This window comes from Nicotiana tomentosiformis, chromosome 11 (assembly GCF_000390325.3).
Source record: "Nicotiana tomentosiformis chromosome 11, ASM39032v3, whole genome shotgun sequence".
In the NCBI taxonomy this organism is placed as follows: domain Eukaryota; kingdom Viridiplantae; phylum Streptophyta; class Magnoliopsida; order Solanales; family Solanaceae; genus Nicotiana; species Nicotiana tomentosiformis.
In genome coordinates, this window is record NC_090822.1 from 35,326,614 (window position 1) to 35,338,931 (window position 12,318).

At 39.9% G+C, this 12,318-nt stretch overlaps 1 protein-coding gene across 1 annotated transcript; it reads left to right on the forward strand.

Annotated features, from left to right (window-relative positions):
• The first annotated feature begins 2,903 nt into the window (after positions 1-2,903).
• LOC138901249 (uncharacterized) lies at positions 2,904-3,476 on the forward strand. Its single transcript, XM_070188998.1, has one exon. It carries the CDS (start codon positions 2,904-2,906, stop codon positions 3,474-3,476), a length of 573 nt encoding a protein of 190 aa, XP_070045099.1.
• Positions 3,477-12,318: the final 8,842 nt, after the last annotated feature.

A 12,318-nucleotide genomic window follows, 5' to 3' on the forward strand; every position in this document is an offset into this window, starting at 1 on the left:
AAAAGCGAGATGCCTGGACAGAAGGCTATAAACAAGGGTTTGAGTCTTTACTTCATTTTTAGACTTTGGAAGCTCAGTTTATGGCAATGTTTGAGAGGGATTTCACTATATTTCAAGAGGTAAGTAAATTTTGATCACTTTTATTTATTAATATTGAATACCCATTAATTTTCCACCTAGATTGTGTGTTTTGGAGGTGACATTTTCTGGACTAGGTATTGGAGAGTACGATTTGGGGATTTGAAGGTCGATTTGTCATTGGAAGTGAATGGTTTTTGTATGGTTGGACTCCTTATAGAATGGGTGTTCAAATTTTGTAAATTTTGTCGGATTTTGTGAATTTTGAGCCTGGGGTTGACTTTTGTGGTTGATTTTTTGAATTTGGTTAAAGAACTTATCTTTATCGTATATAATCGACTCCTATAGCTTTTATTGATTATATTGAGTTATTGGTGACTACATTCGAGTAGTTCAGAGGCCGATTCAAGAGGCAAGGGTTTGTTGGAGCATTGAGTTGTGCATTTTGAGGCAAGTAACACTTCTAAACTTGGTACTGAGGGTATGAATTCCAAGAATACGTTTTATATGGTTGGAGTTGGGATGACGCACATGCTAGCTGACAGGCGTGTGGGCGTGTACCGTGGTAATTATGACTCGGTTGATTCTGTATTACTGTGTAGTTATCTAGTCTTGTTTTATCTACGTAATTCCTACGTGATAGAGTAATTGAGCTGTGATGCATGTTAGTATCATGTTTAGGCTATGAGCTTATTCTGTTGGGAACCAATGAGGTTATTTCTACTGTTGAGTTATTTGTTTAAATTGCAATTATGTTCTCAGGCATATCATATCTCAATCTCTGTTATTATTTGCTATTATATCATGTTGTCATTGTTTAGGCTGAGTAGTATGAGGCTTGTGATCCCGTGAGACTGGAGAGATTGATGACTGAGTTGGGCCTGAGATTTGGATTGTGAGTGTTACTGTGAATTGGGTTGCGCACCACAGCACGCCTTATTAGCTTATTTATTATTGTGCATCGGGTTGCACACCGCAGCAGGCCTAATAGGCTTTATATTAGTGCTTGGGCAGGATCCCCCCCTCCCCGGAGTCAGACATACCAGTAGTGAGCACAAGCACAGTGGTTTATATATACGTGCTTTGGTGAGGGGAATTTATGCCAGGCACCCGTACAGTGCTGAGGGATTCTGTGTGCTCAGTAGGAAATAAGATAAGCATATTGAGTACTTTGAGAGTGTGAGTACTTGGGATTATCACTATGATAGATTACACTTTACATGCATATTTGACATGTAGGCATAGAGATGTAACATTCCTTATGCTAGTTGTACTTGGCATATTTTATCAGTGTTGGGCTTTAATTGTTGAACTTGAAAGCATGCCTAAATTTCGGTACTGGGTACGAGCTGAATATCGAAGTTTCTCTGAGTTATTACTGTCATTATCTTGTTATATTTGTGTTTTCATTATTTTGATTCAGACTGCATATTTCTGGCTCGTCACTACTTTTAGCCCAAGGTTAGACCCGTTACTTATTAAGTACATTGGGTCGGTTGTACTCATACTACGCTCTACACTTCTTATGCAGATCCAGGTACATCTGGATGCAGTGATTGCTTGGGTGGTGCTAGTACATATTCGGAGACTTCGAGGTAGCTACTATGATGCTCGCAGACCTTGATTCTCCTTCCTTTTATTTTATTTTAGTATTGTTTTATTTTCTTGGATGGTTGTACTAGAGTTGCAGTTTTTTTTATCAGTTATTTATGAGACTTTCCACTGTTGAACTTATTAAATCATGTTTTTAATTCAAATGCGTAGTTGTTATGTGATCTTCGGCTTGCCTAGTAATGTGTTAGGTTCCATCACGACAAGTTGGGATTTTAGGTCGTGACAAGTTGGTATCAGAGCATTAGGTTACTTAAGTCTCACGAGTCATGAGTAAGTTTAGTAGAGTCTTGCGGATCAGTTCGTAGACGTCTATACTTATCTTTGAGATGCTACCAAACCTTTAAGAAACTTCACTTTCTTGTACTCTTGTCATGCGGATTTGTTGATTCAGAAAACTAAACTTCTATTATTCTATTCTCTTATAGATGGTGAGGACACATGCGACTGGATCAGGCGAACAACCACTAGTACCACCAGCTAGGGCCACGAGAGGCTGGGGCCACGGTAGAGGTCGAGGTACAGCACGTACTGCGGCTAGAGCAACACATATGGCGCCACCAGTTGCTCCAGCTCAGGAGCATGTACCAAATATGGTCGAGCCGGTGGGACCAGCTCAGGCACCAGCTATGCCCATTGTGATTCCAAGCCTTCAAGAGGCTTTGGCCCACATATTGACTGTATGCACGAGCCTTGCTCGGGCGGTATCGGTTCGGGTTGTACCAGCCACTTCTATGGCGGGGGGAGGTGCTAAGACTCCCCCGCTCGTACTCCAAAGCAGGTAGCTCAGGGACTCCAGACACCGGGGGTATTACCAGCCCATCCAGCTGTAGCTACTTGCACCCAGGTTGGCCTACCTACGAGTGATGAGGAGAAGAAGAGACTTGAGCAATTTGGGAGGCTTAAGCCTTCATAGTTTAGTGGGGCCGAGTCAGAGATGCTCAGGATTTTAAAGATTGGTGCCAGCAGATCCTTCGCACGGCATGTATTTTGGAGACCGATGGAGTGTCATTTACTACTTTTCAACTGATAGGGTCAGCCTACAGATGGAGGGAGGCCTATGAGTTGAGCAGGCCAGTCAGCGTCGCACCATTTACGTGGCATGAGTTCTCAATTCTCTTCTTAGAGAAGTTTGTTCAGCAGACTCGTAGGGAGGAGTTGTATAGGCAGTTTGAGCAGCTCTCCAAGAGGGTATGTCAGTGATCTAGTATGAGATGAGATTTTCAGAGTTGGCTCATCATGCGGTATGGTTGGTCCCCACTGAGAGGGAGAGGATTAGGAGGTGCATTGATGGCCTCAACTATGGACTGTATTTCATTATGACTCGGGAGATTGTGACGGGTGTGAGGTTTGACGAGGTGGCTGATATTGCTACACGCCTAGAGTTGGTTCTCAGTCAGGAGCGTAAGGAGAGGGAGGCCAAGAGGCCTCGTGGTTTGGGTGGTTTCAGCAATGCCTCATCTGGAGGACAGTCCCACCACAACAGGGGTCGTCCTTATAGGTCCGCTCAGATGACTCATACGGTTCATCGTAGTGCATCATCTAGCCATGGTTCATACAGCGCTCGTTCGGGTCAGTTATCTTTGAGTGTGCTCCTAACTCAGAGTTCATCTCGTGCTTTATTAGTTCAAGGTTCATCTGTACCAGGTTCTTCTAGTGGTTATTCTGGTTCTCAAGGACCGATTCAGTCCCTGTTGCCATTGTCGGGTCGAGGTTTCTTTGAGTGTGGAGAGTTGGGGAATGTGAGGAGGTATTGTCCCCATCTTATGGGTGGTCCAGTTCAATAGAGGGGTTAGGCTATGACTTCTACACCAGTTACTTCACCACCAGCTCAGACAGCTCGGGTTGGGACTCAGGCAGCTCGAGCTCGCCCTAGAGGGGGAGGCCGATTAGGTGGTGTTCAGGCTCGATGCTATGTTTTTCCCGCCAGGCCAGAGGTTGTTGCTTTAGACGCAGTGATAACATGTATTGTTTCAGTGTGCCACAAGGATGCTTCCATATTATTTAACACTGGTTCCACTTATTCATATCTATCATTGTACTTTGTTTGTTATTTGGATATGCCCCGCGATTCCTTAGTTACGCATGTTCATGTATCTACATCGGTGGGTGATTCTATTATTATGGACCATGTGTATCGGTCGTCTGTGATAGGTATTAGGGGATTGGAGACAAGAGTTGATCTTTTACTGCTTAGTATGGTTGATTTTTACATGATTTTAGGAATGGATTGGATGTCCCCATGTCATGCTATTCTGGATTGTCACGCTAAGACAGTGACGTTGGCGATGCCAGGATTGCCTAGGATTGAGTAGAGAGGTTTTGTGGACTATGTCCCAGTAGACTGATTTCATATTTGAAGGCCCCACGGATGGTTGGGAAGGGATATTTGGTATATTTGGCGTTTGTGAGGGATGTGGGTGTTGATACTCCTATCATTGGTACTGTTCCGGTGGTACGAGACTTTCCGAATGTATTTCTTGCAGACCTGTCGGGTATCATGCCCCGAACCTGGGCCTGGACGTAACACTGCACTCGGTACCTGACTACATGTGACCGAGCGAACCAACTGGATGGCTAAATCAACATGTGGTATCATAACACACTGAATGCGGAGGATAAACTAACACATGCTGATATACTAAAAGTCTGACAGATATAAATCAAAGTGTGGAAACACTAATACAAATTTGAAACATATTTGTAGTCAACATTGCTAAACATGAAGAGCTTGTGACTCTGTCTAGCTGTTACTCTAGTCTATGAAGCCTCTAATGAAGTAATGAAAAGACTGATTATCTGGATATACTGAAAGACTGCAAAGTGATGATAATGCGTCGAAAGAACAAGGGCTCACCAAATAGCTGGTATGCAAATCCGAGCGCTTTGAATTGTGAACCTGTAAATCATTACCTACACTGTGAGATACAGGGCCTGGGCAAAAAGGGATGTTGGTACATTTGAATTGCACCGGTGTGTCAAATAACTTGAAGAAAGAATTGTAAATGCTGAAACTGAACTAAGTTGATAAGTGAGAATTGATAACAGAAAACTGAAATGATAATTGCTGAAACTGATACTAAAATGATAACTATTAACTGATAACTAAAATGATAACTACTGATAGTGAAACTGAAATGTTAACTGATAACTGAACTTAACAAAGGAAGTAAGGATATGAATACTCCCTCTTCCGAATGATGAACAACCTGTTTATCTGAATATTAAACTGTGGCCCCAGGCCCAATATATATATGTGCACAAACTGCGGCCTCGGGCCCAAGTATACGTATACATAACTGTGGCCTCAGGCCCAAAATGCATAAAGCATAAACTGCGGCCTTAGGCCCAAAGATGCATGAAGTATAAACTACGGCCTCAGGGCCAAAGATGCATAAAGCGTAAACTGCGGCCTCAGGCCCAAATACAGGTGTTCAACATTCAGGGATTCAAAATCAGGAATTGAGAATCATACTGAAATACTGAATCACACTGAGTTACATGATACTGGAATACTGAATCACACTAAGTTACATAATACCGGAATACTGAATAGGACTAGACTGAGACATATATTCATGAACTGATTATGAAAATTGAAACTTCAACTGTTTATTACATGCTGAGTAATCTAGACTGAGGCTCATGGGCATCAAACCCAAGTCTATATTGATTACGCACAGAGCTCACAACGTTCAGAATGCAAATCATGAACGAGTTACGAAGCTAGAGAATAGAAGTTCTGCAATTATTCAAGGAATTGAGCTTAACTATATTTTTGAGGCAATTAATAATGTTGTAAAAGAAACGTAGTGTAGGGAGAATCATTAACATTCCCAAACATAGAGAGTTAGCCTCACATACTTTGACTCTGGCTTTTTAAGCGTATCACAATGTTTCGTCGCCTCTTTCAACGATAATCTATGGCAATATATATCAAGAGGAACCAATAAAAGCACTAATTCTCATGTTTTAGTCACTTAGGAATTCTATCAAACACCCTTCGGGCGTAAAGCCTCATAGCCCTTAGTAATTGGTCTTTTTTTCACCAAGTTCTCATTCTACTACTTCTAGGTGATTCTAAAATCCCAAATAGATGTAAATATCACCATTTCTCATCACCCAAATGTTTAAAACAATCTTAAGTCAACAACCCAAAACCCTAGCATAATTCATATGGTTCTCTTTATCAAACCCATAAACTATTCTCCCAAAAACACATCAATTCATAGCTATAAATGATTAGGGAGTAGAAGCATTACCTTTCTGAATTTCAATCCTCTTGAATCCGAGTTCTAGGGTTTCCTTTCTCAACAACGGTGTCTCGATCGAATATCTAATGATTGGAAGGATTTACTCATGTTAATAAGGTATTGGAGAATTGAAATTAACTTCGAATCATAATTAAAACTTACCTTGGACGATGGAGGGACCTTAGGGAAGTTGGGTTCTTGAGAGCTTCCCATTCTAGAGTAGGTTTTCGTGTTTGGGGTGTGGGGGAATGAGGTAGAGCTTTTAAATAAGTGAAAATGTCCCAAAATTGAGGAGGAAAATAAAAATAGCTCGGATAAATAACGTCGGCACGAGGCACCATCATGGGCTCCAAAATAATTATGCAAGGCGCCAAAACTACAGTGCCTTGCACTGTCTGGGGCGCTGAAGTTACAGTGCCTTGCACTGGGGTCATTGAGGTTACAGTGCGGTGCACTGTCAGGGGTGCTGATGTTACAGTGCCTTGCACTGTCATGAGCGCTAATGTTAATGCCATGGACAGTGCCTTACACTGTCTATGGCCGTGAGTTTTTATGGCCTTACACTGACAGGCTATAAGACGTACCTCCCATAAACTTAGTCGATTCTATTGAATTTTATGCACCTCACTCTTGGTCTTTATTCTAAAATAATTGTTTACACCACTCATCCCGATAGGACTTCACATGTCTAAAAGGTCACATTAATACTCATTTAATGCATCCACAACTAATCCGGATTTACTGAGTGTTACATTATCTCCCCCTTGGGATCATTCATCCTCGAATGATTGTCCTGATTGTAACTACGGCTTACCTTAGACCTTAAACGGGACTGATGGAAACATGTGAACTTTGTAATGTCATGAACACATGCATACTAAGCTAAATGAATACATGATTACTGATGTACTGAGATACTGAACTGAATAGCTACTGAACTTAATGGCTACTGAGCTAACTGAACACTGAGATGACTAAATACCGAAAGACATGAAGATTATAATATAAGTTCTGAATGAGAAGGATACCTGCCAGCTAACAGATCATAACGCTAGCTTTATAAGGGCATCATAAAATGCATAACATGAAACATATACATGAATATCTGTTACGGATACGTGAATTCTGAACTAGCATGGATATATGAATACTAAACTGGCACGAATAATCGAGTACTGAACTAACGTGAATATTTGATTACTGAACTGACATTAATATCTGAGTACTAAGTTGGCATGAATATCTGAGTCCTGGACTGACATGAGTATCTGAGTACTGAACAGACATAAATGTTCTAACATGATATCTGAATACTGGGAACATAAATATCGTGACATGAGATCTGAATACTGAAAATTCCAATGTTATAACATGACACGTGAAATATTGGGTGTACAACTACCGATTCTGGTGGCAACTCTAACTCGTAAACTACTTGCCCGATCCTTCATAGGATCCTATTTGGCCCGATGTATATGGGACTGAGCTTTCCTTTCTTCCCAAATATTATAACACCTTTCATGGGCAAAACTTTCAGAAAAACCAATTATCAACTTAAGTCCCAACGCTACACATCTGAATAGGACCTTTGGTGACTCTGAGCCGTCTTTAAATTCTATTGAATGAACTTGAATTTCTCCATAGCCTGATTGACCAAATCTGATCCCAACAACTATGCTTCGCCGACTTCAAACCAACCAATTGGTGATCTACACCTTCGCCCATACAAATCATGCTTTTAAAATATGCAAGATAATCCTATTATAAGGTCCATACTTATGATCTCCACTAAAGGATATGTATATTCTGTGGTAAAACACTAGTATTTGTGTTGCTTAACTTTCACTTGCTGACAATTCATACACTTGGCAACAAAGTCTGCGACGTTCCTTTTTATGTCGTTCCACCAATAAATCTCCTTGAGCATGATATATATTTGGGGATCCTGGGTGGATAGAATACCTGGAAATATGGGCCCTAACATGATCCTCCCTCTCTAAGTCCATCTATGTTTGGAACACATAATACCTCAAAGTACCATCATCTCCCCCTTTGTTCAAAAGTCATCGTCTTATGCTTATAAATCCCTTTTGTCAGCTACAACAAGTAGGGATCATCAAATTATTTCTCCTTCACTTCTGCTACTAAGGAGGAACAAGTCCTGTTCTGGACAACAACTCCACTAACTTTGGTTTCCGAAAGTCGAACTCCTACCTTAGCTAAGTAGTGAACGTCTTTCACCAAAGTTCTCTTTGTTGCCTCAATCATGAGCTATACTTCCCATACTTGATTATATTTTTAAGGTAATTCCTAAAAACACTTATAGCATTGTTGTGACCCAAGTCTTTGACCAATACTCCGAAGATTAGAGTCTCGTGCAATGGCAATACCGTCGTAATACATAACTGGACATGATTGTATAGTTTTTCTACCCCATACTAACCATGTGGGTTAAAATCTCCAACTGGACTTACTAACGATTTTCACATCTCCCCCCTTTAGACCAAAGGTTAAGTTCTTGTACATGCGGATCCTTCTCTTTTGTTAGATCCGAACAACTTTCCTTACCTTCTGCAATTCTCTGCACTTTGTGTCAATGATGACTCATTTTCCAACATACTTCTAAGCAATCTCTCTTATTATGAAAAACCAAATTACTTCCATAACATAAAGCTAATGTATTCACAACTATCATACACAATCTTAATACTTTAACTCTGCTCACACTGTCAATCTTGGGGAAACCACATTTCGATAATTCCTAAAGGCTATTCTTTTGTAGTTTGCTCTCTTGCTGCTAGCTGATTGTTTTCCCCACGCCACTGTACTTCGGGTTTAACTTAAACTCTTCGGGTTCTAACACACGTTCGGTGTTTCAAACTGCTACCCACTCACTAGTGTTAACTTGACTAAGTAAATCAAATTGTACCTCTACTAGCTCTGTTGAAATTGCAAATTTGTTGTATCTACACAAAACTTACTTACTATCCTTTTTTGAACTATATACACATATCACACTTACGGAAATTTCATCTGTCGTAAACAAAGTTGGAATATCTGATCCCAAACTCTCTATACACTTCAAAATTATATCAGACTATAAACATCCGAGATAGACACTTAGTCACATAAGCTAAAGGGGACTATCATATCCTTTATCTCACAATAACAGCTGCTTCTGATAGTAACTTACTAATGTGGTACTTTCTAGTTCTAATATAAATAAATCTGAACAACTTAAAATCATTCCCTAAAATGCAATAGCGGTTGCTCTTGGTTCTCATTTCGTACATCATATTTTCTTAGTCATATGCATGAGTAGTATGAAAAATACATCTCTGGTAATACTAAACATCTCTGGCCCCTATTTATTTTGCCCTTAGGCTCTTTTCTGTCCAAAACTATAGTGACCAATGTTATGCCAGTTACGGTCAAATTCTTAACTTGTTGCACTGTAGGGTCTGACATCTGAATTATCATTATCCAACTTGTAGTTTCATTTCTAATAATTAAAATAAAATTGCTCTATGAGGTAAAACACATACGGATACACTGCCATACATAAACTTGTCCTTCAGAGTATACCATTATCTGATAAATCACTTTCTGCACCATCCGATGATTTCAATATAATCACTGTTACATACATTTTATTTTATCACCCATAGGCATCATTGTATACTCACAAGTCACCAAAATTTGGATACACTGAAAATTGGAGATCTGGTAACTGAATAACCAATAACTAGCATACTGAATAACCATAAACCTGCTAACTGAAAGACTACATAACTGGTAACTGAGGTAAACTAATAACCATAAAACATGATAATTGCTTTTGTACTTTCTAATAAGGTTATGCTCTAATATGTACAACTATCCATTGTATCCCACTTTCAACAACCTCTCAAGGACTTGGGTTTTCCCTGCCCGTCATTTGGGCATTCGATACGTCTGGAATTCGACAGGAACAAAAGGCTACCTATTGCTCTAGGTTTCATGGCACGATCTAGAGTAGAAAGAAATGAGACAATCCTGAATATCTTGGTAGATAACCATTTATATGAGTGGCCGGCACACACAAATAAAGGAAACTCCACTGGACATAGCTTCATAAACTCCCTAGAACACTTGAAACTAGGCTCTCAGTGCCTGAATACATATGACCGAGCGAACCAACTGGCTGGCTGAATCAACATGTGGTATCATAACATACTGAATGCGGAAGATAAACTAACACATGCTGATATACTGAAACTCTGACTGATATAAATCAAAGTGTGGAAACACTAATACAAATTTGAAACATATCTGTAGTCAACATTGCTTAACATGAAACACTTGTGACTCTGTCTAGTTGTTACTCTAGTCTATGAAGCCATTAATGAAGTAATAAAAACACTGACTATCTGGATATGCTGAAAGACTGCAAAGTGATGATAATGCGTCGAAAGAACAAGGGCTCACCAAATAGCTGGTATGCAAATCCGAGCGCTTTGAGTCGTGAACCTGTAAATAATTACCTACACTGTGAGATACAGGGCCTGGGCAAAAAGGGATGTCGGTACATTTGAATTGCACCGGTGTGTCAAATAACTTGACGAAAGAATTGTAAATGCTGAAACTGAACTAAGTTGATAAGTGAGAATTGATAACAGAAAACTGAAATGATAATTGCTGAAACTGATACTAAAATGATAACTATTAACTGATAACTAAAATGATAACTACTGATAGTGAAACTGAAATGTTAACTGATAACTGAACTTAACAAAGGAAGTAAGGATATGAATACTCCCTCTTCCGAATGATGAACAACCTGTTTATCTGAATATTAAACTGTGGCCCCAGGCCCAATATATATATGTGCACAAACTGCGGCCTCGGGCCCAAGTATACGTATACATAACTGTGGCCTCAGGCCCAAAATGCATAAAGCATAAACTGCGGCCTTAGGCCCAAAGATGCATGAAGTATAAACTACGGCCTCAGGGCCAAAGATGCATAAAGCGTAAACTGCGGCCTCAGGCCCAAATACAGGTGTTCAACATTCAGGGATTCAAAATCAGGAATTGAGAATCATACTGAAATACTGAATCACACTGAGTTACATGATACTGGAATACTGAATCACACTAAGTTACATAATACCGGAATACTGAATAGGACTAGACTGAGACATATATTCATGAACTGATTATGAAAATTGAAACTTCAACTATTTATGACATGCTGAGTAATCTAGACTGAGGCTCATGGGCATCAAACCCAAGTCTATATTGATTACGCACAGAGCTCACAACGTTCAGAATGCAAATCATGAACGAGTTACGAAGCTAGAGAATAGAAGTTCTGCAATTATTCAAGGAATTGAGCTTAACTATATTTTTGAGGCAATTAATAATGTTGTAAAAGAAACGTAGTGTAGGGAGAATCATTAACATTCCCAAACATAGAGAGTTAGCCTCACATACTTTGACTCTGGCTTTTTAAGCGTATCACAATGTTTCGTCGCCTCTTTCAACGATAATCTATGGCAATATATATCAAGAGGAACCAATAAAAGCACTAATTCTCATGTTTTAGTCACTTAGGAATTCTATCAAACACCCTTCGGGCGTAAAGCCTCATAGCCCTTAGTAATTGGTCTTTTTTTCACCAAGTTCTCATTCTACTACTTCTAGGTGATTCTAAAATCCCAAATAGATGTAAATATCACCATTTCTCATCACCCAAATGTTTAAAACAATCTTAAGTCAACAACCCAAAACCCTAGAATAATTCATATGGTTCTCTTTATCAAACCCATAAACTATTCTCCCAAAAACACATCAATTCATAGCTATAAATGATTAGGGAGTAGAAGCATTACCTTTCTGAATTTCAATCCTCTTGAATCCGAGTTCTAGGGTTTCCTTTCTCAACAACGGTGTCTCGATCGAATATCTAATGATTGGAAGGATTTACTCATGTTAATAAGGTATTGGAGAATTGAAATTAACTTCGAATCATAATTAAAACTTACCTTGGACTATGGAGGGACCTTAGGGAAGTTGGGTTCTTGAGAGCTTCCCATTCTAGAGTAGGTTTTCGTGTTTGGGGTGTGGGGGAATGAGGTAGAGCTTTTAAATAAGTGAAAATGTCCCAAAATTGAGGAGGAAAATAAAAATAGCTCGGATAAATAACGTCGGCACGAGGCACCATCATGGGCTCCAAAATAATTATGCAAGGCGCCAAAACTACAGTGCCTTGCACTGTCTGGGGCGCTGAAGTTACAGTGCCTTGCACTGGGGTCATTGAGGTTACAGTGCGGTGCACTGTCAGGGGTGCTGATGTTACAGTGCCTTGCACTGTCATGAGCGCTAATGTTAATGCC

Bases quoted from the DNA above. Each gene is read 5' to 3' on its own strand.
- LOC138901249 (XM_070188998.1), top strand. From the start codon at position 2,904: ATGAGATTTTCAGAGTTGGCTCATCATGCGGTATGGTTGGTCCCCACT.